The 27,354-nt window shown below is 37.5% G+C and overlaps 1 protein-coding gene across 2 annotated transcripts; it reads right to left on the bottom strand.

The window, feature by feature from the left end:
- Positions 1-1,066: 1,066 nt before the first annotated feature.
- LOC139946889 (protein mono-ADP-ribosyltransferase PARP4-like) lies at positions 1,067-27,184 on the bottom strand. 2 transcript variants are annotated; one of them, XM_071944654.1, is made up of 35 exons: positions 26,982-27,184; positions 25,279-25,410; positions 24,664-24,862; positions 24,442-24,508; positions 24,089-24,167; positions 23,523-23,681; positions 22,941-23,090; positions 22,217-22,357; positions 21,299-21,493; positions 20,826-20,983; positions 20,083-20,223; positions 19,569-19,667; positions 19,029-19,212; positions 18,034-18,208; positions 17,585-17,715; positions 16,603-16,821; positions 15,791-15,996; positions 15,537-15,618; positions 15,092-15,422; positions 14,254-14,512; positions 13,575-13,674; positions 12,851-13,021; positions 12,532-12,612; positions 11,987-12,169; positions 11,256-11,381; positions 10,703-10,808; positions 9,530-9,583; positions 8,385-8,552; positions 7,685-7,876; positions 6,840-6,961; positions 5,599-5,808; positions 3,980-5,291; positions 3,636-3,721; positions 3,046-3,145; positions 1,067-1,661 (listed from the first exon to the last, which is right to left on the bottom strand). In XM_071944654.1, exons 2-35 carry the CDS (start codon positions 25,408-25,410, stop codon positions 1,408-1,410), a joined length of 6,372 nt encoding a protein of 2,123 aa, XP_071800755.1. In that variant the 5' UTR covers positions 26,982-27,184; the 3' UTR covers positions 1,067-1,407. The 2 variants fall into 2 exon arrangements, with proteins under 2 accessions (XP_071800755.1, XP_071800756.1); XM_071944655.1 differs by having other exon boundaries at positions 23,523-23,678.
- Positions 27,185-27,354: the final 170 nt, after the last annotated feature.

Below are 27,354 nucleotides of genomic sequence, written 5' to 3'. Positions count from 1 at the left end.
GCAGTAAGGGCAATATTATATATTTCCAATTATAGCTGTTGTTTCGTCAATTAGAAAACAAGGCACACTGTCTCAATGATTATGGTAATTCTGATTTGCGTTATATGTATCTACTTGCATAATTATATGTACCTAATTATCAGTAATATATGTATCTAATTTACATTAAATGTATCTAATTTGCATTATTAATAATGAATAGGGTAGGTGGCCTTAGCTTCCAATCCAAACCGGACCTTCTTCAGAGGCATAAAACAAGTACAAACAAATACATATCCATTTATAGAAAAAAAGAGTGGAAAGGGATTATTGCATATAATTTGCTTTATTATATGTAAAAAATTGGCTTGACTATAATGTATCTAATTTGCCTTATTAAATGTTAGCATACTCTTTTTTAACACTATATTATTCTAAATGGTTGAACTGTCCTGAATAGCAATATTGTAAGATAAAAAAAGTACAGTCTACCATTTGTTATGTATCCATAGTAATACATTATCTGCATTCATAAAAAAATATAAATGACATCCACATTATACACATGCCCCTTACATAGGCCAACCAATGCATAGGTCAAACAATGGAATCATGCAAAAGTATACGCTCCATTCAAAACTATCAGCCAATGAGAGGCCTTCATTTAGACTGAGTGAGGGCGCTGTTTAACTCTTGTTGGCAGTATGCAAAGGGTCAATTATATTTATATTTCTAACAATTTATTTGTTCACAAAATTATTCTTGTTTACATAAGATTGAGTTGTTCTTTATAATCTGTTGTTAATTTTGAAAGACAATAACGGATTTCATTATGAAAATAAAAATGATAGAAAAAGGGATCAAATATACAAGGGGACAGCTTTATCTCACAGCAAAATATACACACTGTCTATTAATGTTTTTCTTGTTTAGATGTGTTTTGGGGGAAACAGATTGTTTTTTTCTCTTGGCACTATTCTGAATCAAGTCAAAGATTTTTATTTCATTGGTTTCCTAATTGGTCTGACAAGATACTTTATGATTGGTGTTGGAGCCAAATAGTTGCTCTCCTCTGCTATCCAATATACACCACAATAATTCAACCTGTGTCCTAGTTCATTTTGTTGGGTGGTGACATTTTGAAATACACCCTTTGAAGAAATGTAGTTTTAGAGAAAGAGGTAGTTTTCACAAACCCTTTTCACTTGCATCTGAAAGCACACACTTTTATGAAATGGTGGTGGGTTTTTTCTTCAATTATATTTGTGCAACTTTAAAAACCAATTGTACCCAAGTTTAATTTATGCATATACAGGGATACACCAAGTGAGAATATTTGTCTTTGAAGATTACCAGAAGTACACCCTGCCTTTAATCATGTAACTATCCTTTTAATCTTGTCTTGGTTCAAATCGCCACCTGTGCAACCTATTTACCTCCATTAAAGATGTTGGTACAGACCTCATGCCAACTACTTCCAAGTTCAAGGCGTCGAGCCATGGATGGGTGATCCCTCTCGACCTGGGCTACCCATCTCTCTGCATTCACAACCGCTTCTACAGTACTCTCTCTTTCTTTGCTATTGAAGTGGCGAGTTGAGGAGAGGTTCAGAACCTTGTTTAGGCAGAGTATGACGAGGTATGTTGTTACAAGCTGCTCAAGAAGTCGAGCCACGTCTCTCCCTGTAATAAAACAAGTTGTTTAGTGCACATAGATTCGGTAGATGCTTGTTGTTTAATATCAGGAGTAAATGTGAACAATAGCCTATTAAGATATAACAATATAAATGAACAGAAAGAAAAATAGAACCACACTAAAGGCCCTTGAACGAAGAGCTCTGATTGGCTAATCACCTGGTTCTCTGGGACTCAAGAACTGCTGAATACAAGAAAACAGCGATATATATAAAAGTAGCATCTAAGAATCACCTTGCTGGTTTATGTAAGGTGTTCATGAAGCATTTGAAAGATTGAATCCTTTCCTTAGGAATGCTGCAAACAAAAGAGATAGGAAGACTGTTCTCTAAGGAAATGGCGCTATGAATGAAACTTCTGTCCAATCAGCTTGTTGAGAGCAAGACAAGGTGACAGCATGGTCTTGCATAGACAGACTTTTTAAATAAGAAGACCAGAAAAACTAACATTTCCTCAAAGCTGTGCGAAACTTATAACTTTACTGTTTACTAAAAACTACATCACACTGATTTGACACAGGAACTTTAATTTGGTTGACTGAAGGCCGATATTAACACAACTTGTTAAACAGCCTGAAGACTCTTAAAGGATTTGGGTACTTTTTCACAATGTCCATAGATTTACATTAAACTTACAGGGTTTGAAGATAATGATAGTGGAAAGCTTCCCTTCAAATATTACTAACTGAGGTGCTGTAGTTTTTGAGAAATGAGTAAAAACAATGTCATGAAAATACGTTTGTAAATAATTAAAATAATTTTCATCTCATGAGACGAAAATTATTTTCATGATTTTTTTAAACTAATTTCCCCAAAACTACAGCACCTCAGCATGTATTATATTCAGGGAAGCTTTCTTCTATCTACTATTATCTTCAAACTGTGTAAGTTTAGTGTAAATCTGTGGAAATTGTGTTTTTTGTCCTACAAAAGTTATATAGCCCCTTTAACTTGATCTATTTAAAGCCATTGGACCCTTTCGGTGCAGAAAAAAACAAAAAAGTTCACAGATTTACAAATAACTTACAGGGTTTACAGAAGGTAGTGGTGAAATACTTCTTTTGAAATATTATTCCATGAAATGTTTTACTTTTTGAGAAAACAGTAAAACAATATCAATTCTTGTTAACGAGAATTACGGATTTATTTTAAACACATGTCATGACACGGCTAAGCGTGCGGAAACAAGGGTGGGTTTTCCCGTTATTTTCTCCCGACTCTAATGACCGATTAAGTCCAAATATTCACAGGTTTGTTATTGTATATAGAAGTTGTGATACACGAAGTGTGGGCCTTGGAAAATACTGTTTACCGAAAGGGTCCAATGGCTTTAAGTAGAGGATAATTGTTCATCATACAGTGATCTTACTTACCTAGTGATTTTACACCAGCATCAATCAACATCTGTGAAATGTATGAGCACCTCACCCCCACAACTGACTCAAAAACAGACCCCAATGACCAAAATCCAGCCTGAAAAAAAGCGTTACAGTAGATTTAATAGAAGATATAAAGTGTAATTAATTTGTAATTATTCATACACTAATACACAAAAATAATGAATGTTTATGAGTGCAATGGTGCGAATGTGTGTTGAAAGATGGAATGTTCTATTCAACGAGGCAGAGCTGAGTTGAATGCAACATTCAATCTTTTAACAAATGAAAATATTTTCGTTAAAACATTCATTATTTGTTTCGTATAACTTCCAAGTGGACGTTGAGGGCGCCTGACAGGTAGACGTCTTATTCGTTTCTTCTCTATGTCTACTTTCTTTCCCGTTTTTTACTGATCGGAGCCTCCAACATCGCCTGTTCTTCTGTACATATGATCTTCGAAGGACATAGATTAATCAGAAACACCAGAGCTTGAGTTTGATACACTAGACCACTTATTGGCCAGGACTAGCATTTGTAAGTGTTTATAACCTACATTTAAGAAGCCAGCCGCCATGGTATCCTACCTTCCTTTGTTGTGTAAGAAGAACCATAACTACATCGATGTTAGTTCTACCATCACTAATCCCAACACTGGTCTCAATGTCCAGATCTGCATTTTTAATAAAAAAGAAAAAACATCAAAAACGATAAACATTACTGTCAAAACAGAATTTCCATAACGGAAAATCAAAAGGTATAACAATTTTAAATGTACATGTACAACATATTGAGGAATGATAAACATTCCTAATGAACGATACTTATTTGAGTTGGCTCTAATGCATTTGAGCTCTTTACAGTAGTTACAGTAATTCTTCATTGCAAACCATAAACTTAACAACATTGAAATGAGGCATTATATTCTTACCTTTGTCAATATCACAGAGTCTGTCTTCAAAAGTGGTACTCAAGGCCATCAACAACTTATCAGCACTGTTTGTACGGTCTGCTCCAGAGGTACTCCTTTCCCCTGCAGCTTTGTAGGTTTCAGAGGTACTAGTAGATCTTCTAGAGGTACTAGTAGTTGCAGATCTTCTTTGAGGATGTAATCGTAATTCTTGTAGGGGATTCTTGCCAACCACTCCAAGTACCACTGCCATAGGTGTTGCCAGTGGTGGTGATGCTGGTAGTGGTGGTGGCGGTGGTGCTGGTGCTGACAACACTGCATTGGCTTCAAATCGCCCTGCCCTAGGTGGTAGTGGTGGTGGTGGAGGTTCACCAAACAAACCTGCATTGGCTTCAAATCGCCTTGCCCTAGGTGGTAGTGGTGGTGGTGGAGGTTCACCAAACAAACCTGCATTGGCTTCAAATCGCCTTGCCCTAGGTGGTAGTGGTGGTGGTGGAGGTTCACCAAACAAACCTGCATTGGCTTCAAATCGCCCTGCCCTAGGTGGTGGTGCTGGTGGTGGAGGTTTACCAAACAAACCTGCCTTGGCTTCTCCAAATCGCCCTGCCCTAGGTGGTGGTGGTGAAGGTTCACCAAACAAACCTGCCTTGGCTTCTCCAAATCGCCCTGCCCTAGGTGGTGGTGCTAGTGGTGGTGGTGGTCCACCAAACGATAATGACCTGGCTTCTCCAAATCGCCCTACCCTAGGTGCTGGTGGTGATGGTCCACCAAACAAACCTGCATTGGTGTCTTGAATTCCCCCTGTCCTAGGTGCTGGTCGTCGTGGTAGAGGTCCACCAAACAAACCTGCTTTGGCTTCTCCAAATCCCACTGACACAATGGCTCGTGGTGGTGGTGGAGGTCCACCAAACAAACCAGCCTTGGCTTCTCCAAATCCCACTGATCCAGTTCTAAGTGCTAGTGGTGTGGGTGGTGGAAGTCCCTTAAACATAGCTGGCTGCTGAGATAAACCAAGTTCTCCATATGTAGATGCCTCAGTTTGTTTTGCTGCTTGGAATGTTGTGTTGACTGGCGACTCACCTCTATCGGTTACAGATAATCCAGATGCACTTGGGATTGGGGATGGTAGTGATGGAGGTCCTTTTTCCACAGATGATCCTAATGCATATGACATGAGTGACAGATGTGGCAGTGATTGCCGGGAAGCTTTAGGTCCAGACAACAAGCTTTTGTGTATTTCTGACATTGAACTGTCAAATACTGCCTCCGAACCAGCTGTTACTTCCTTCTTTTTATTTGAACCTTCCACTTGTTTTTTGAATTTCTCAAAGCCCTGAGAAAAAAAAAACATAGTCACAAGCTTTTAGACAATGGTAAACAAGAAAACTGTTTGTCTTTTTACAAACAAAATTAGTTCCCAAACTAGCATACATGTATACTAACATCAATGGTTCTAACAACTTGTTTAATCCCACTCAATACAAACAAAAGTTTTCATAAATTAGTTGTTCTTACATTGACAAATATTAACAGGCAAATCGTATTGACTTTAGATTTAGTTGTATGTGAAAGTCACTGAAACTGATGTCAAAGGGGTACACAAATAATGGTAGGCCCTCACTGATATAATTAATGCTTACCTTAGGCATAGTCTCATCGACACTTTTCAATTCAGGCAATAAATCTAAATGAAAAATGCTGTATATGTTAGACATGGGCTGTTGTTGAACCTCACTTGCTTCCCAAGAGTCTGTTCTGACATCTTCATCCAACTTGGGTCCCGCCTTCTTCTTCTTCTTCTTCTTACTTTTTTCATCACATGTAACTTCTGATTGAATGCTTGACAACATCTGATAGATAGATAGATAGATAGATAGATAGATAGATAGATAGATAGATAAATGGTTTATTAAAAAAACTGTCCTCACAGCAAAAAGGCTGAATTACAAAAATTTTACATTTATTTACTGCTTAACATCAACAGCTTGCTGCTGTTGCTGTTGTTGTTTTTCCACCTAAATACAAATTTCCATGTAATACAAATTTCATTGAAGGGTTGTGGCAAGCAGAGAAAGGACAAAATATAGACACTTCTCAAATCATGTATTTTTACCACCCACAATTGAATAATGAGTCAGAAAATATTTAAGAAGAGGCTTCTGTGAAATCTCACTTGGAAACCAAGATTGATTTCATAAATAAGAACTTACATACTAAAACAAATATCAGGGATCACACCCAAGTTTACGATACAGCCTGGAAAGCCAGGGGACATCACCTTAAGATGATACAACTTTTTGTTTCAGATATCAAGCAATAGATTGCAAGGGGAACTGAATGGGTAAATCTCTAGTGACAAGGTCCTGAACAAAGATATCACTGATTAGTGGTAGTTTAAACCATGCACAGTAAAAGCAGTAAACATTTGTTTTTTAACACCCCATACATATTGACCCCTTCCACGCAAGTTATACGCGGCGACTGTGCCATCATTTTGGTTCGCAATAGGTTTACGTGTAAACGCCGCATTGCCTAAAATGCGCACTTCATTGAATAACACACAATGACATTGACAACCAATATGGGGTATGCAAGATTATTCTGAACATGGCGTCAGGTGAGTTGGGTCAACATTGTGCCTTGACATCTGGTTACCACGAAGCTACTGCTGCTAGCACACTGGTTGCTGTAATACACTCATTTCCATGGGTGTAGAAGACTGGTTGCTGTAGGTGTAATACACTCATTTCCATGGGTGAAGAACAATTGGTTGCTTAGAGTATAGCTTGTGGCTTTCAAAAAAAAATAAGACATGTGATGTGTTCTCAACTTATCACAAGGTAGAATCTTTGAAAGGGTGTTATAATAAAAAGCTGTTTACCTTTGTCGAGAACCCACAAGAAATGGGCATGACTTTCTTAAAATCTTCTTCATTCGATTCCTTCATCAACGCACCAACTGCTGGTGTCCTCTTTTTGAGTGGGCATGGTAATTTAACATGTTCTAAAAGAATAAATTTGTATGGATGATGGTAAAGTGTTGTTTATTGTTTACAATAAGTCATGTCAAAGTTGTGTCAACTGGTTTAGTTTATCGGTTATGACACTTGTGTTCATACGCAAGACACTAAACTAGTATTGGTTTGTCCTTCAGGTGGGATGTCAAAGCTGATGGTCCCATATGTAGTGTATGCGTATTAAAGAACCAGGGTGGATTTCACAAAGAGTTGAGACTAGTATCATCTCGAGTTAGGTCAAGTTACTCGTCCTAACTTAGGACTAGCCTTGAGTTTTTAATAACTCCTAAGACTATCTTTGTGAAATCGACACGCAAGCAATTAAATCACAAAAGAGAAATGGTTTTAAAATACCAAGTGCATTGATGCCCAATAATAAAATGCTTTCTGCTTATTGTACTAATTTGGCAGACGAGCCAGTGAATTGTAAGCAATTGACCTTTATCCACATATACTGGCCATTACTGGTCAATACTGGAAAGAGAACATTAAGCAGAGGTTGTAACTTGCTCGGGGCAGAGATGTGTGCAATGTCAGCAACAGATCATCACCACAAGCTGGCAACTTGACGTGAGTGAGTGAATAACTCACCAAATTTGATTGAGACTGACATGACACATGGGACTTGATGTTTCAAAAGGTAGGTACCGTACTCTTAAATAAGTGTCATTCCTAAAGCTGCATTTCAATTGTAGAATAATTGAACTTACCTGGATGATCCATCCTCATACTTCCTTTTACAGCTCCCCTAAGGTGTCTCTTGGTTATGATTCTTGGTTTCTCTTGCTCTGGTTCTACTTGTACCGCATCGTAGTCTGCACTAATCTCTTTAATCTCATTATCAGCACAGAATCCATCATACATATCCTCTTCAGAGTCACTTTCTTCTTTCCTGAATACAGCTGTAGTTTAATACAAAGTACCAATGATAACATACTATCTTTCATAGAATACACCATTGTTGAATTCGAGATGCAGATGCCAGGTGTTTTTTTCTGAGATGTCTTTGTTTTCTAGGGATTTCTTTAGCAGTTACTTTCCTAAAGAACCCCACATAATTATTTTCAAAGCATTTTTTCTAACACTGTAATGTAAATTATGGAAGTGATATATGAATAAGACTGATTTGACACACACAGTTATAGTTTCCAAGAGAGTATTTATGTTGGTCAAGTCAGATTTTTTGCCATGGTTCATGGCTTTGTGAATCACAGTGATGCCGACTCAATTTTCTCATGTGACGAAATGAAATCCTGGAACTAAATAAAACAATTACTCAAGAAGCTCTAACACGCTCTGAAAAATAAAACCGTGGATGGACACAATTTTTATGGACGTGGCTAAAGAAGTATTAGTCCCCAACAATGCATTTCAACTGAAGTATAATTAAACTAATGTTTTACATCCTACCTTTCTTTTCTCCCTTTATTTTACCCCCCTCTGATGAAAAGAAGCGACGTCTGATCTTTGACATTGCTTGCTGAGCTTCTACTGGAAACTCGTACTCCCCTTCCACCTCAGGGAGTCCTAAAGAATATGTGTCCATAATATCCTCATCTTCTAGGGGTTGAGATATAGCTGTAGTTAAAAAAAAAAAGAAACACAAGATTTGTTCAAGAGTTCACTTAAAACACATCTGCTAAGCATGTGACTTGTCAAACATTTTCTCCTGCCAGTTGTTTTTCTTTATCTTGTAAAATTTCTATTTATGCGTTTTTGTATAACAATGTGTAGCTGAATAATTTGTTTGTGTTCTTTAAAATAGTTTCATGCCTGTACAGTGCATTGGGGCCTTGCCAGAATGCACTTTACAAGAAGGATTTATTATTTATTGTTATTTAGTAACGATGTTAAAAATCTATCCTGCCATAGAGTAGGTTCATACATTAAACATGCAGGTTTGTGTGGTGTTCTGTTTTCTAAGGGATTTCTTTTGTGGTGCCTAATTTCCTTAGAAACCTCACATTGTTGATAAAAATGAAACCATACTTTCAAAGCACTTTTTTTTACTGTGTAATTGGGATGTGATATATATCTACCAAAGGTAACCACTAACTTTCCATCTCAATCCCCCTTCCTGTTGTTTTTTTCATCTTATACCTCTTCCGAGTGTATTTCCTTGTCCTCTTCTGTTACACCAGTGTGCTTGTGTGGTGAGTTTTCATTAAGCTAATTAGAAAATCTCCGCTAAGTTTGATGTGTCTGGCGATTGACAATTGTTACCTGCATTTGCATTTGTACCTCACTTTATTTTAGTTGGTGAGCAGTTTTCAATCAGCTTTTAATATGGGCTGTATACACACACACAAACATGTATATTCATGGTGTACCGAGGAATTCTCTTTGTTCTCCCATTGTCTGCATTTCCCTGTAATTAAGAACCCACATAGACTTTGTGTACAAATTTCCTTGTGGATCACCCTAGTACGTCAAACTCCACTGTGGAATTGTTTTCCCTTTGTGCAGACTGTGGACCTCTTGCCCCTTTTGTTATGGCCACCTGTGTATATCTACCCCCACCCTACACAAACCAATTTACTACCAGTGTTACTTACCATCTGCAACTTCTTCATACCCCATGTCAATAGCTGAATAGGCACACATATAATCTTTACAAAAAGAAATTATATAATTTGTAAGTAATTATCAATAAACTAAAACATTTATAAGTGGAAGGTTGCAGCAGTTAGTTAAGACGAAATGTTATCACAAGTGTTCGATTTTTGAGAAAACTAGTGTAAATCCAGTTTGCTATGAGAGAAATAGCTTAGGAATAGATTACGCGCTGTGACTAACCGTAGCCCAGCAGTTAGTTCGGCAGGCTCAACTCAATTTTGGTGAAAAATTGTGAACGTTATTATAATTGGGATAATTTGTATTATCCTTATACTGAAGAATGGGAAGCTTAGCATACTCAGTGCTTTATTTAGTCGTGTGGGATAAACAGTCCCAGACTACGTCCCACTTCTCGGTGGGATTTGAACTCAAGGTGCCCCTCCTAGAGAAGTTGCAGTTGTATCTAAAGAGATATGCACTCAGGAACAGCAAAATATTGAAGGATGGGAAATAATGCAAAAAGTACCCTTATCAACAATTTTTTATTATGATTCTTAAAGGAACATTACAGAATTGGTTTTTGCTAACAAAACAGTTGCTGGCAGTGTAAGCACTTTATGTAATTCAAAATATACACTGACAAACCTGTAGAAGTTTGAGATCGTTCAGCTATATGGGTCATGAGAAAATCCGATGACACATTTTGCATGACATTGATGCAAACAAAACAAAAAAATGTATAAAACGCTCACTGAGCGATAAACTCCAAACACAAAGAAAAATTGTTTATTTCTCATCAAATATGGCATTTTAGGCAGAAATATTTTATGGGATGTTTTTTACTATCATCATCATTAGACCATCTGAGTTTGATGTAAATCTGTGATCTTCACGATTTTGTTTTCTTACGGATTCTGTAACGTACCTTTCACTTTTTCTACAGCTGTTCAGAGATATTTTTATACTACTACCAGCAGGTCACAGTGTACACATCACAGAATCAAGCAACAAGTGATGAACAAATTTCAGGGAAAAAAAGCTTTCTTCAGTTTCATGCACTACTAATAACAAACACTAAAGTTCAATATGAAGTAATGAGAGAGAATATGCATTGAAACTACATGTATGAAATGGTGAAAGAACAATAGGCCAAAAAGTTTAGTAAAATGTACCTTCTTCATTGTCCATGCTGTCCAGAACGTTGTTGGATTCAAATGTTTCATAACATTCTTCATAACACTGCTCGATGGCATAGAAATCCTCAAGTTGCCCTATAGTCTGGAAAATGTAAACAAAAGTATATATTAGGTTACCAGATGCAAAAGAAAAACAAAGTAGAGGTTTAAGGAGAAAGAAAAACACTGAAAATAACAACTTTTTTTGCAGTGTGACTTATAATTAATAATAACCTGACAATGGATGTGAAAGTTGCATCCTTTTTTTTCATCAAATCATCAATCCCCCTTACCCAAAGACAGTAAAGCAATCTCCTTCACTAACTTATCCAAGCGCGAATCACTTCTGGAGTTTAAGCAAATAAAACTGGGCTGGGCCCAGGTGGCTGAAGCAAAGGGAGACCTTGTGTAGGCGCCTTGATCGGTTTTCTGGAAAAGTGCGCATTATAAATCCATATAATTATTATTATTAGACAAGCTAACATGGACAAATTCTTTACAGCTAGGGCGTCTTAAAGGTTTTGTGATGAACACTGATATTGGTACTTACCATGGTTTCTTCAGGTGCATCTTGGGAATGATCATTCTGCCAGTTCAAATATTTTAAAGAATCAACTTCCTCCTCCTTCAATAGATCAGTTACATTGACCCCTGACCTCACTTTTTCACCTTCATTCTAACAAAAGAAACAAAAATTAACTGAAAAGTTGACAGACTCCACGCATTCATCTTTACCCTGGTCAAATATATTAAACAATACCAAATGTTGATGACTTACAAAATGAACATCATTTTACAATATAACATTATTATTACTCAGCAGCCAGTCAGCGCAGTATGTAGGAAGCTCAAGGAATTATGACCTATTGATGCAAGGTTTCAATGAGGGAATAAAAGAGGAGGATGAGGTCTTATTATAAATGCTGTTTAAAACTGGAAGGGTCATGCTGTGCGATAGCCACATGGCCACAACCCTTCAAAGTTTAAAGACTGAGTCACCACTCTTGTAGTACATTACCTTCCTGTGAAAAACATCAACAAAATTTTGAAAGCTGAGAACAAGTCTGACTAAAGTAACATCTCATAAATCATCGCTAACACTAAGGATTTGAGCTGCCTCTAGTATTGGGCTAGCTTGGTGGTCAAGTGGATCTGCTCTAGCATTGCAAAGGCCTTGAGTTCAGATCACACCTCTGTCTGCATGAACTCTAGCGTATTGTGCATGTGTGTATATCGCAGGAGCAAAACCAGGCAACTTCACACCCAGAAAGCTTCACTAACCTCATCTCTGACCTCCACAGCCACAAAGCTAGTAAACTGAGTAACAATGGAATACTTCTTGCTCAAGCTGACGATGTACGTCTTCTGCTCAGCTTTCCTTGCCTCATGTTGGGTGTGATCTGTTGCTAAGGAACCTTCCTCCCAATCACGAATGATGTTGCGGGCTGTCAACTGATGCAAAATCTAGAAACAGAAAACAATCAATTGGAAATGGAAAATTAAAAGTAAAAACTGGTTGAACACGCAATTAAAAACAGACAATACTGAGGGAGTAAGTTCATAGTGGCATGTTTTGACAGAGCGGTTAAGAGCAATGGGGCAGAATCTCTAGTGTTTCTAATATTACAGTGGAAAGTTGGTTTGAGTTCTGGTCGTGGCACTTAGGCAAGATACTTTACCATTATTGCTCCGTCCTTCCTAAGGGACGTAAAGCCATGTTACTTTATGCATGCAAAAGAACCAAGTTAGACTTAATAAGAAGAGAAGGGGTTTGAGCCTGTATTTCTGGCATGTTAAGTATTTCTAACGTTTTGCAAAGTGCTTACCTTTCCACGTGTGATGCTAAGCTCATGAGTTGATACCATTGTAGATACCTCATGGCCATTAATTGTTGCTGTTAATGTAGCCTGGAAAATCAATAACAATAATCTTCATGCAGTATTATGACAATTTCCAATCATGTCTAAATATATCTGGAAACCGATGATATGGTATCAAGAAAAACCCATACAAAAACAAAATCTAACCTTGTTACGATGATATACAATTTCAACAACATTTAAAAAAAAGAGCAAAGTTTTAAGTTTCAATAATTATCTTTAAAAAATAAAATAAACACTTGAATTTAAGAGCTTGTTTGAATACCTGAGTGCAATACGGTACAAAGCCATAAACAACCTGCCGAGCACCACTGAATAATGAAGTGATGTGATTGGGTGCTTGGATCGGAGTTGGAGCATCATCGTCAAACTGACACCATTTGACGTTGACAGACGACAGAACCGGCTCTGAGGCTCTACTTAACTGTGTCTTGACCTGTAAGAAGCAATCAGCAAGATGAAATCAAACATTGTTTAAACACTTCTTTAACATAATTGCAATTTTTCTGATCTGTTGGAATGATCCTTGTTCGACGATTCACTGAGCAAAAATGTATGTGAAGCACAGAATAAAACTTGCTTAGTAGCTGAACAATAAAGGTTATCTGCAAGCTCCAATCTGTAATTTGTTATTAGTATCTAATGACATTGAGCCCTAATTAACTTAAGTATCACTGTCAAAAACCTGATATAATGAAAACTGGTCAACATCTAATAAAAACCAAAAAAAATGCTTTGGCTATTAAGACAAATCACACACAAATTGCACATGGCTTAAGTCTAGTTGGTAAGACACTGCTCTAGAATTGCAAGGGTCATGGGTTCGAATCCCACCCGAGTAACATGCCTGCGATATTTTTTCACAGGACTCGAGAAAGTACTGAGTATACAGTGCTAACACATATCGGTGTATGGGTAGTAACCAAAATTAATATACATCCTTCAGCTGAAGAAACCCCATCCTTAGCTATGATCATCTAAATACATACCTTGCCTTCCCATTTGGACTTGGTCTTGTTATCAAAGAACTCAAAGGCACCAGCTCCAGTATTGGACACTGCACGTAGGAGATACTTATTAGCTGTAGCACTGTCAATCAAATTAACCACAACAAGAATTAAACTGAATGCAGTTTGTATTATTATGATGTATTAGGTACAGGATTCCTGATTCTTGCTTATTAATATGAGCTCTGTAAGATGAGGTGATTTTACATAAACATTTCCATCAAAAAATAGTATACTTAGTTTTTGCAATTTTTCTACGTAGTGTTATCAACTGGTTTTGAGCAACAAATACAAATGTATTAGAAAAGAGATACAATTGTGGGTGCCAGTCATCACACTTGTGTCCTTGAGAAAATCTTATTATTTCTATTATTATTTAAAAACACTTAGTTGCTTCTCATCACCAAGGAGTGACTTATGCTGCTGGTGCATACTTCTAAGGAGTTGAGATGGTTCAAGGAATGCTCAGGACCCTAAGAACAACAACTCTTTGAAAGACACGAAGTATAATTTAATAATGTGAGAAGCATAGTCCCATTACTTTGTATAAAATATTGAGTGAAAGTGTTATTTCTTGTTAATGTATGAATTGGACGGATAAAATGATTTTGATATGAAAGGAATTTTCATCCAGATTAATGAGTGAGAAATTCACGAATACCTGATACCAAATGTAAAGACCCTTGTGTGACGACAGTTCTTACGAACCGTTTCCAGCGTGGCTTCTTCATTGCTGACATGACCATCAGATATAAAAAAGATATTTCTGAGTTGTCCAGTTTTCAGCATAAAGTATGCCTTAAGAGGGCGCCAGACATCTGTGTTGCCCATAGTGGCTGAAAGACCTTGCATGAAGTTCTGAGCTGTTTTCATTGTCTCTTTGTTCATGACTTTGCTTTGAGGAAACAACTCTTCAAAATCTGAGGAAGGAAGATGAAATCAGTGTGCATTAATACAATCCAGGGAAGTGAATAAACATACAGTTATTATTAACATTTTTAATTTCAAGTAATGAAACAAAGAATGCTTCAAAAGTAAATATATCACTGTAACTTGGATGTCTGAGGAAACCTGTAGAAAAGGGTGCTTGGATAAACCACAAGGTAAACCCCTTCTCAACCGAGATAAATGTTTTGTTATTCTTTTATGTGCATACCAATCTATTGGATCTAGAGCATTTTGTCCCTTCAAATATTGTATACGTATCTTGCTCAAAGACTAACGCATCATTATTAACTACTAGGTCAGGATTCGAACCCATACTCTGTAAAGGACGGAGCTTCAACATAGTGCACATAGACTGCTCGGCCATGACACTCCAGTAGACTGAAATTAATTTTCTCGTCACACTGCGACAATGAAAACCACAGTTTGTGTTGATGACATGATAGGAATAGCGATTCATTCTGAAATCCAGACCAGTTTCCAATCTTGAAATCGTAGAAGTAAAAACAATATTCATTCTAAAGAATAAAGGAACTGTTTTCTTTGTTAATTACCTGTTCCAAAAACAACGATATTGAACTTGCAGTCCTTGGCCATATGATGAAGGATCAACATCACAAGTTTCTTTGCATCTTGCAGATTGCTTCCTCCTCGCATTGAATTGGACAAGTCCAAAAGAATCACCACTTCTGATTGGCTAGAGCTGTTAGCATCAAACTCAGGGTAGAAGGTCAGCATGCATGCTTGGCTGTCCTTCTCTGTGGGGTGTCTCTCCGCCCACATTCGGGGAACATGAATCTCTGCTAAGCCAATCAGAAGTTGGAATCCATCATCAAGTCCGCTACACTTTTCTGACAGGCAGACAGTTGCTTTAGCTGCTGTTTGCTGTCAACAAAGAAATAAACACACATGTAAAAAAGGGAGAGAAAAAAAAGTAGTTTTCAGAAGGCAATAAATTTCCAAATGATCTGAAGCTTTGAAAATATTTTTTCCTCTCACCTTTTGTTTGATTGGATGAGTTGGAGACTCCAAGCTTCGGATGTCATAGGGCATCTCCACGGCAACATGAACTGATAAAGCTCTGAAACAAATCAAAGACAATTTAGTGAATAGACATTATTTACACATTTTAAAAGATCTTACTATCATGTTACTGTTGTGCTGTTATCTTTTTTTTTCTTTCAACAAATTTCAAGATTAGTGACTTAAAAAGCCAATCCCAGTCAATATTTCCTGATCAGAATATTGCTAACCTCTTTGTGTCTGAATTGACTTTGACTGTTTTAACATCTGTCTGAGTCTCCTGAGCTAAAGCGTCGTCTTTCCTCCATGGTGCTACACTTCCTGGTAACGTAAAGAGAATCTTATCCCCATCAACGGCGAGCTCAGCAACGTAGGTTATCTTGATGACAACAGTCGTAAGTGGCGGGAGATTTCCAACACTCACAGTGAAAACATCCTTGACAGAAATTTAAACAATGAACAATTATTTAAAGAAAATCACAAAAAGTCTACAACAACTCCAATAGTTTCTGACAGAGAAATCAGTCCTTGTGTTTTCCTATAAAAAGTCTACCTTATAATCATTACAACATTTATTGCAATTTATTTATGTTTGCTTGCAGCTTGCAAAGCAGCAGATAAGATGAATTTCACATTTATCTCAGATCAGTCAGCAATTTCAATCAATGTTCCAAACCGCTCCTGCAGCACGGAGTTGCTTGTTGTTTTTCACTCCATCGCTTTAGGGAGGGAGGGAGGGATGGCCTCCCTGGGTAAACTATCAGGACATGATTGCTTGTGTTTGGATTTTTAGCACCAAGTAAATAGGGGGACAGTTTTATTCATACAGTCAGATTTTGGAGGTGAACCTATCACAACCAGTAACAAAAGTACAAATCAATTTAAGTAAAACTTGGTGTTTGTTTTTCATGGGATAAACTCAGTGGCTAAGCTGTTGGAATTCTCATACAATTCTATCATAAACTGATTTGAACTCCCTCGCTTCAACTCGCTCAAAACTCCATCTACAAGTGCAACAATTGACCTTTGAACTATGACCTACCGGTTTCTCCTCATCCATGAGGTATGCTCCATGACCTTGACTTATTGCTTCTTTATATTCCCTGTGAGCAGTTTCTTTCTCCTTCACTTCACCCACGATGTGTTTATCATTAATGAATGCTTCAAAACCACACACTGCAGCTTGTTCATCCAGGGGAAATACATACTTGGCTTCTATTGGCATGTCACTATCATTAGCATAGACTTGGAGAACAACAACCTGCCAAAGTAGAGAGCATGAGAACATCAAACATTCATACAAACACTGGTCCAAGTATTTTTTGTTATGTTTTGTAATCTATTCACAATTTTATTTCTGCAGAAGTAAGCTGGAAAAGCGACCAGTACACAGCGTATAGCCCACATTGACAAAGGGAAAAACTGAATCATATCATTGTAAATTAACAAACCTTAAAGGAACACGTTGCCTTGGATCGGTCGAGTTGGTCTTTGAAAAGCTGCTGTAACTGTTTGTTATAAAATGCATATAGGTAGAAAGATGTTATAAAAGTAGAATACAATGATCCACACAAACATGCCTCTAAATTGCACGGTTTTCCTTTTACCTCGTCGCCTAACACGGTCGGCCTTTATGGGAGTCATTGACTCCCATAAATGGTCGATCGTGTTAGTTCGCAGAGTAAAAGGAAAACCATTTAATTTCTAGGCAAATTTGTGTCGATCATTGTATTCTACTTTTAAAACATCTTTCCAACCATATGCGTTTTATAAAAAACGGTTACAAACATTTTTCATAGACCAACTCATCCGATCCAAGGCAACGTGTTCCTTTAAGAAAACCGACTACTTAAATTCTAATTTAGAGAAAAATTGACTAGAACAGATTTTAACCTGCAACCTCTGGATTAACGGTCAGGCGCTCTACCAACTGAACCATCTAGCGCTTACATGTATGTTGGTGGCATGGTTAATTTGTTAATTTCTAGTAAACGTTTCTTTGCTCGCTCCAATAGTGGACTAACCTGAGCAGCCAAGTCTAGTAGCCTGGCTCTTACATGGACAGCTTTCAATGGTATAGGTTGATCAGCATTAGAGAGAAGACCAGGCTTAATCTTGGTTAGAGGATTCTCTACACTTTGCACATCGCTGAGATCTATGAGTTAAACAGGAATAAGATCATTGTTAAAACATGATAGTTGGTTTAGAAACGACCTTAAATGTTACACGTGATTGATCTCTGGCCAGCTTGTGTAATTTGCAAGTCACTGTTATTCAAATACTCACATAATCATGTTAATATCCCTTTATGAATTATTGGCTGTAAAGAATTTTTTATGGCCGCCTGCAAACAATCATCAAAGAAATATTACAGGATGCGACCCTAAACTTCACCATAACAAGTTATGATTATCTTTAAAATTCTCGCTGAAATCAAACAAATGCAAAAGAAATATAGTACAATCAAATATACCAATGGGAGTTGATAGATCTTCTGTAATGTTATCCACATCAACATCTTCTTCGACATCCTTAGCGCCCTCATTGTCACACACAGGTAAGGTTGTCGGTTTATCATCGGGTAATGAAAACTCAATCAAGTAACGAAGTCGCTGTTGATTTGTGTTGTACACAACATATTCATCGTCCTGTCATATAAAAGGAAGAACCATTGTGGACAGGAATAGTATAATAAGTAAAAGAAAACCCTAGTGACAGGAAATAGAATAAGTAGAAATAGCAGTTATAGTCAAGTACCTGAAAACCACCTCGAATGTTCCTAATGTAACAAAATTTATGGGTCAAAAACCATTTGGTGTAAACTTCACAAATAATTAGGAACAATCTTCCTCTTGTCATTAGGGAATCTGTTTATCTCTATTTAACAAAGCTCTTAAAGGCAGTGGACACTATTGGTAATTACTCAAAATAATAATTTGCATAAAACCTTACTTGGTAACGAGTAATGGGGGGAGGTTGGTAGTATAAAACATTGTGAGAAACGGCTCCCTCTGAAGTGGAGTAGTTTTTGAGAAAGAAGTAATTTTCCACGAATTTGATTTCGAGACCTAGCTCATTAGTTCCGAATTTGAGGTCTCGAAATCAAGCATCTGAAAGCACACAACTGCATGTGACAGGAGTGTTTTTTCTTTCATAGTTATCTCGCAACTCCGACGACCAATTGAGCTCAAATTTTCACAGGTTGGTTATTTTATGCATATGTTGAGATACAGCAAGTGAGATGACTGGTCTTTGACATTTACCAATAGTGTCCACTGGCTTTAAGACTCACTTATATCCATTTGAATTTTACATTAATTTCACTTTGATGGAGTAGTACCTTATAAATTATAAAAGTTGAAATTCTCAGGAGTAGCATTTCATTCCAACTCTAAGAACAAAAACTAACTCCTCGATTCAACTCCTCACACATTGACATGAGTCTTTTAAAACTCCAATGAATAATACCTTAAAGTCTGAATGGTTGGTGCCATTGTGCTTGACGCCATGTACACTGTGGAATCCATCAGGTGGCTTCAGGAGATCTTTCTGGTAGACCGTTGTGTCATGACAGTTTCCTAGTGCTACTTGGTTTACTGCCATGAGTCGAGTTCCTGTAGTTTGGCTAATGTGGGAGTACTTGGCACTTGTACTGTAACAACAACATTCATTTAAATGGTGGAAACAGTTAGTTATTGATAAACACAATGTAGACATAGATTGCCAATGTTATGCAATGATTACATACACAAAGGGTTTTCCAAAGGCAAGCCACTGCAGGCCTCAGTTTTCTTGGACCTTGCTTCCATCAGCAAACTTTAATATTTGTTGCTGTTCATTCCGGTACCCTATTATTTTATGGATTGTGCATGGAAATAAATATTCAGTCCAAAAACACGTCCTCTGCTTAAAATACAGAGCGTCAGTCATACAAATGACAGTTGGACTGTTAGTCAGCGAGTAGTTGGTTTAATTTTAATTTCAAAGTTAAATAATAGTTTTCTTTACCCAAAGCTATCAGCAAAATAAATTCCACTTCCCAGCATTCCAGCATCGGTCCTCTCACCTCCAAAATCATCCACAACTACCTTAGGTAGAACAAGACCCCTGTTTGCAAACAAATAAATAAAATTAAACTTGGCTCATCATCATCTTCATCATCATCATCATCATCATCATCATTATCATCGTTATCATCATCATCATCATCATCAAAATCAAGGCTGCAGTTTGTCCACCTATTGGTCAAAGCACCTCTCATAAAACTTCCATTTGCCTCTCTCTCTCTCTGGTCCAAGAAGCCATGCCAATGTGTGCTGCTACATGTCATTTATGTCCCATCCGTGGGATGAACCATTTAGGGTGAAGTGTCTCGCTCAATGACACACCGTGACCAGGACTCCAACTCCAACTCTGACAACACCAGGGCTAGAGTCTGGGGTACTAGACCACTCTGTCACTCCACTGGGAGTAAAATGAGATCATTTACATGTATTAAAAAATATACGGATAACTGACTTACCGAGACAGAATACCAACAAAGTTAGCTGGTCTTGATGCATGGAACAGCAGTTGACTATTATGAAGCTTAGTGTTGTAGCTAGTCAACTCCAGAGGGCGGGTCACGGCAAAAATATTCAAAATCTTAACTGGCCAGATCTTCCTATGGGGAGGGAAATCAATTTCAAAATGAGAATACTGAAAGTTATTGGACGATTTTTAACAATAATTGAGTTATTTTCAAGAAACCATTTATCACATGCCATCCAATTAGGGCAGACAAAACATTACAACTCCATAGCAGTCAACTTCCAAATACTAAGATTATGATGAAAAGGGTCGCTATAATGTGTGAGGGTTAAATCATTTTGGAGAAAAACTTAACTAAAAGTTGGCCTACAAGAGGTTTCAAATATTATTGTGTTTAAGTCAAGGCCCTGGTCAGCAACAATAAAGCAACTGTAAATTTGACACATTTTAGTTTGAGAAGTTAAAAATAGTTCATTAACTTTGCAGTCAGGGAGTGTTCTCTAAAGTCTGAATGGTAGGAGCGTTCTTAACAAAACGGTTAAGTATTCAAGGTCACTTTTGTTCCTGAAGTTTTGCAAAATGCTACATGCTCAGCATTCTGGTGCTTTTCTGGATTGCTAGCATATTCCATATGCCTACAGGAACATAACGTATTGCACAGAATGTGCCCAATGTTGGAGAAGCTTAAAAATCTAATGAGTGAACTTTTCTGCAAAGTAAAAGCCAAAGACTAACCCTTGTGTAGAGAGTATTAAGTTCTTAATGTCATTGCATTCAGGATGATTGACAGGAAGGCAACTGATGTGACACCGCAGGGCTCTATACTTGGACTCTACACTGCTTCGCTTCGACCAGTTGGTTGTCTCACTCACACTTACAATGTCTTTAATAAGCTATAGAGAAACATTCAATAAAAAAATTAAAATTACACTTCTTATTAACCATCGAGAACAAAGTAACAAAAGCATTTAAAGTATTCGAAATGCCACAAATCTGAGATTTTTGTTGTTGGTAGGCAAAGTCTTTTTAAATTTAGATTGTCTTTTGATTTCGATTAAATTTCCTTCTCAAAATTGTCTGGCCAAGAGGTAAACTTTCTATGCCCATAATTTACAGCATGGTTTTATGCTTCTCATGATGACGTAATAACCGCATATGTCCTCACTTGTATAATCAGGTGGAGAGTAATTAATGGTAATTTGTATTACCTGGCAGAGGTCTTGCTTCTTAGCGATTACACTCTTTGTCTTAAAGTCTTCTTTATGATGCATCTTGTGTGGTATCTGACTGTAGAATTCCTGACTCAGTTCTTGAATGGCTGACTCAGATCCACTCTCATCATCAGTGTCCTCAGCATCCAGTGCTTTCTTGATTTGTAGAAGAATGCTCTCTGCTTTAGTCACCTGTTACAAAAATTAATATAATTGTAATAATGCAGGGGATAAGGTCTTGAAAATGTTGATGTTAACTGCTGGAATTGCAGAGGTGTGCACACATTAATTCAAGCATTTTAAGAAACCAATGACTGACCGTACCTACATGTAATGATATGTGACAAGTAAGTTAGATGAACATTGGAAAATTCATCTAATACACAGCCAGCTAAATGAGAACATTTGAACCAAACTTTGAGAATGTTTCTACAAACTCTTTTCTGAGCCTCTATCTCTTCCAACAGAAAGATTGATATGTGGTTTACGACAGTGTTTTCCCTGGCTGACAAACAGAGAGACCTAGAAAACACTCAAACTGACGACTGAAGCAAATTTTATGCAACCTGCCAACTGACAAGAGTACAGTCCTACAGCAACTGTGCGATAATTCCATCTAAACATATCCAAAATACAACTTCTTGAAACATAGAAGTCATAGTATGTATTTCTTTTATGTCATATCTTCACAGCAAGGTGGTAATATTGTCAAAAAGGGAACAAGTTGGTCACTGAAAGTAGCAAGGTGGAATTCCTCACAATTGAATAGGCAATGGTATAAGTAAAACTATATAACAAAATACTTGAATTAAACTTTTCATACTGCAAATCAAACCCATTAGAATTACAACAGACTTCTCTTCTCTAAGCTATAATTGTCTAAATTTCTTTTCTCCCTTGATGTCACTGACGAACCTTTTCAGCAGAAAGAGTCTTGATGTCTACCGCTAAGACATCTTCTAGTTCACCTATGACCTCCTTCCATAAACCTTCCACAAGTGAAGCAACCTCTGGGCTCATCTCTCCGTCACAATCTCCTGAGATTGCTAGTTGATTCTAAACAAAAAATAAGTAAGAACAAATGTGGTTTAGGCTTAAGTCTGCCTCTAAATAGCCAAATGGGGTCACTCTCTTCCCTTTTTCAGTTGAGCTTAAAGTAAGCATATTTTTGGATGAGCATGAAACAGAACAGGGGGAAAAACCTTCATCCTCCAGTTGATAAGCCTTGCTTGATCTACATGTACCAATATCAATGAATCAGGCATTTTCAGCCTCTTTGTGGTTTTCAAAATATTCAAAGGCTCTGGAAGATCAAAATGCAGCCAAAAAACTAAACCCGGACTGTGATGCTCTTAAATTGAAAAAACTGAACTCATCTCAAAAGTGGTGTCCATGGTACCCAAGGACAGGCTTAGAGGATAGTGTATCTTCACTCACTTTATTGCTTTTGAGAATCTCAGCACTTTTTATGTGGTTTTAGCAATAGCCATAGGGCACTTGCATGGCAAGATTGCCATTATTGTAAAAGAAAGTAAGTAAAAAACAAAACAAAACCAACAATATTTGTTTTAGTAGGTGCCTCCCCAAGGCCCCCCCCCCCAGCAACATACATCTTGATAAGAATGAAATCTTAAATCACCTGTCTGTATCGTGGAGATCCAATCCATCTTGATGCTAGCCTCTTACTCCTTTTCATTTTGAGACGCTGATTATAAAGAAAGCTATATAACTCCACTGCAGACTCACTTGACTCACAATACATGACTTCTCGAATGCCGGAATCCTCATTCTATATAAAAAAAAACATCGACATAGTTTATGTCTTAATCTCAACAATGATATGGCCAAGTGGTATAGTTCACCAGATCCAAGCTTTGGTGTTGTCAGCATTAGAGTTTGGGTTCGATACCCAGTCATGACACTTGTGCCCTTACAGTTACCTAAAATATGTTAACACTCTGGGAAACACCAAAACACTTGAGTTTTTTGCCTATTACATGTATTAGCTGCCACCCTTCCGTAGCAATATTTTTAACCACACTTTTCAAACCCAACTGGGACATGATCCCAGCAGAGAGGGAGAACATTTGTTTCTGGGATTAAGAAGACACATGCTGAGAGAGGTTCAGGTAGTGGTTCAGGACTACCTCCTTCCTAAACCCCCAGCCACCTGGCTATGTTCTTATGGACCTCATGGGCGTGTTGCATTAAAGCTACCTACCATCACATCATGTAGATCCCCTCTATGGATGAACACCCTGAATCTATACTTCAATTCATCGTTGTAAATTTCTGTTGAAGTTCCATCAAACACATCATCAGGAATGACATGTAACTCAAGCTGGTAGAAAGATCTCTCTTGGCTTCGGACTTCTTTCTTCTGGAAACAACATAAATTACAGTGGTATAACCATTTTCACTTGGTTGGGGGGGGGGGGGGGAGCGAGCAGTGTAAAGACATCATCTAAGCAGGCTAGTTAATGTATCGAGCTATTTATTTTTGCATATTTTTGTTTCATTTTTTGAGGGGGAGGGGGGAGGGTGTCTGAGGAAGGGGTCTGCCAACCCTGATCTCACTGGTTAATGACAAATAAAGCAAAAGTGCAAATATAATTTAAACTGTTTTGCACATTTTGGCCAAAACAAGACATATTCCATTCCACTGTAATTGTTTGTCTGTAGCCCTGAAAATTATTCTCATTGTCAGAGAGCGTAGTCTTGCCTAAGAAGTTAGATATCTAATTGTATAAAATTATTTGGATGTAAATTACTTCATATTTAATTTACCTCAAAAAGAACACTTTTAGCCACTTCATAGTTGTCCTCAAGGAAAGCTGGTGAATTGATGTTTCCCCACTGCCAGACCCTAAGCAATAAATTGAAAATCAGCATCAATAAATATCTTAATAAAATAAGTAGGATTTGAAACTTTGCATGGTGAAAGAATGACTAAGAGAGGTTTGCAGTAACACCATGTGAATATCTCTTTTATGTAGTGTTAGTAACCTTTTTTTCAGAGCCAACACAATTAAAAATAGATTTTCACATGATGTTACTGCAAAACTCTCTTAGTTAAATCAAATAATTTTTTGTATTTAAACAAGTTTGGTTAAGTGTTAATCAAAGACAAGTATACTCACTTGAACTTGTTGATGTTGAAAAAGGATATTTTGACTGGCTTCTTTGTTTCATGATGCGTCTTGGTTGCTGTTGATTGATGAAATAAAACCAGTAACAAAGATTAGAAAAGCGAAACTGATGAGATACAACTTTGACAGTTCGACCAAACAACATTCTCAAGTATTCAACAGATATCAGTTGTTACAGTATTTAAGATAATAATTTGGAGCAGTGTTTCTCACTTGTGATTTTGCCTGAGCCAAACTGCATGTTTGCAGTAGTGCCAACCAATAGGAAGTTATCTTTGTCCAGCAAGCGTCCCTCCTCTACACATTTCTCTATAAAGCTGACTCCAACAATGGGAACCCCTTGCTTCTGGGCAGTGCGACCTTTATAAGAGTCAGCTGTCTTGGCTCCATTGCTGGCAACTAAGAAGGATGTCTGTAAAGACAATAAGATTGTGGAAAAGGTTCAGCTTTAAATACAGTCAATGCAATGCGTACAAAGTAATAAAGAAGTTTCCATCCCCCTTTCCTTAAAAAATTATAATTTATCCATTTAATAATGATTTATTCATTTATATTGCGCCCATTCCATATAATGTACACAAGTGCATGACAAAATAATTGTAAAAATATGAATATATTTAATCTGTAAACGACTGTTTCTTAATCTCAGCAGAAAGTATATTTTATAGTCCTACTTTTGTTTGGTTTTCCTCCCACAAAACTAATCAAACGGGCATTTCTTCATCATCTTCTCTCCACATATATCATTCAACCTATGACGGGTCAGAGTCGTTGTGGGTCCCCTGAAGCTCTTTACAAGAGCTCAATAAGATATTACTCTAGTCTTACCTTCTTGGTGAGGATATATGAGATGACTCCTCCATTATCTGTGACAGCTTTCCTGAGTTGTTGTTTTTTCTTATAAGGGAATTGAGTACAGTCTAAATCCAGAACAAACTGATGCTGACTGAACAAACCCATCTGCAAAAAAAAAATCATAAATGAAGCGCAGAAAATTACCCACGGTTGTCTAAATTTTCCTGTGCACCCACAGAACCCTTCAGTGACTTCTTCTAGCTGAATCAATGTCTGTTCTTGGCGTTGACTTCAAAACCACATTTAATGACATCAGCAAGGTCATTAGTTGCGATAACATAACCCTCCTCCCGATGGTGAAGCTACGCCGTCAGGAGGAGGGTTACGTTATCGCAACTACTATGGTTACAATTATTGGACGACCTATACCTCAACGCATATCTGTAGCCGCCAATTCGGACATGGCCTTAGTATTGTAAGTATACACGTCAAAAAGTAGGTGCTAAAACTTAGAAGATTTGGTGGCTTTTTCGTAAAAAGTGGGTGCCGGTAATAAACCCAGCCACTACCTCGAACAATGGTCGAGTGTTTGCAATCAGCGTGCTCGATTGGCAGAATTAAATTAGCAACAATTGCCCAATTCATTATAACTAATTAATTAATTAATCGATGTGGATGTTGTTATGATGCATGTTCATTTTTTATTGTTAACACAAGTTTTGATTGGGCCAATACTGATTTGTACTGTTTATTAATATTAGATTAGAATAAAGGTAATTTTGGTGGAGTTTTTTTAAAGAAGTCTGCACCAAAATTATAGTGGTTATTAAGTTTACACACTATTACGACATTTTTTATACATGAATCATGATCTGATATAGTTGCAATTATAACGTAACCCTCCTCCCCCCCAACCATGCCGACGGCCGCCAGGCCTCTGGCTACGCCATCGGCATGAGGATTACCTTATCGCAACTAGATCTGATGCACCATATAAATACACGGCATCATCAAGTCCTAACTATTGAGGCCCGTTTCTGGGGCGAAAAAATTTCACAGCTTCATAACTTAAATCTTACCTGCAACAAGCCACTAATTTCAACAGATTCACATTCTATGGCGCCATACATTTTTCTGAGGTGGGTTTTGGTCCTCATATATTCCTCACAAATCCGTCATTTTCGTGAAATAATGCAGCTCCCAACGTTAACAAATTCCCGTTTTGATCGTTTCCTCACAGTGTTGTCTGTTGCCGTGCGTACGCGTATACATTCGCGTGCAAGACGCATGATGCAAGACGCATTCTCATGAATTCTTGGTCACCATTATCTTGACTGCAAAGCGTAAACACGCAAACGCAAACGAAATATTTGCGCATCGTGCGTCTTGCGTACACACGACACTGTGAGAGTCAAAAACAAAATTGAATTTCTTAACGTTGGGAGCTGCATTATTTCATGAAAATGACGGATTTATATGAAGAATATATGGCGATCAAAACCCACCGCAGAAAAATATTTGCTGCCATGGAGTGTGAATCTGTTGAAATTAATAGTGGTTTGTTGCAGGTAAGATTTCAGTTATGAAGCTGTGAAAATTTTCCGCCCCAGAAATGTACCCTGATGTCCAGGACGTCACTGTAGTACAAAACGAAAGTGTAAGGCCGCCAGGGCTAGGGCTAGGCATTGACTCAAGAAGTCAAGCAAGGCCAAGCCAAGGGCAAGCATTTCCCTTACCCTTGCATGTCGGCTTCAGATTCAGTCTCTCACTGACAGGCACAGTCCAACAGCCACAGCCAGGTTTGTGTACAAATCAGAACTACAACAGGGAATAGTTCAAACTAGGGGGAGGAGGAAGCACATTGCTGAAAAGCTAGGGTTTGGGTATTAAAAAGTAAAACTCTTGTGGTATATTTTAAGACATTACGTTACGCCTGTTATTTGTGTTGATCCGTATTTAGAACTAGACAAGTTTAGGCAACACAAGTAGTTTGTTCAAATTTATATATTTTAAATTAGTTGATAAAGTAATTAAATAAACTTTTTGTTACAAAAAAAAGAGCTTACAAATAAAATCAAAGTTAATTATTTCATTAATACAACTAACATT

The sequence above is a fragment of the Asterias amurensis genome, chromosome 14 (genome assembly GCF_032118995.1).
Source record: "Asterias amurensis chromosome 14, ASM3211899v1".
Taxonomy (NCBI): Eukaryota; Metazoa; Echinodermata; class Asteroidea; order Forcipulatida; family Asteriidae; genus Asterias; species Asterias amurensis.
This window is presented reverse-complemented; position numbering and strand designations above follow the sequence as displayed.

What these genes read in the sequence shown, in the direction of transcription:
- LOC139946889 (XM_071944654.1), bottom strand. Translation starts at nt 25,410, where the DNA reads ATGGGTTTGTTCAGTCAGCATCAGTTTGTTCTGGATTTAGACTGTACT. An exon ending in CTCATCCAATCAAACAAAAG is followed by an intron (nt 15,423 to 15,536) that starts GTGAGAGGAAAA and finishes CTTTGTTGACAG; the next exon opens with CAAACAGCAGCTAAAGCAAC. An exon ending in AGTCCAAATGGGAAGGCAAG is followed by an intron (nt 13,022 to 13,574) that starts GTATGTATTTAG and finishes TGCTTCTTACAG; the next exon opens with GTCAAGACACAGTTAAGTAG.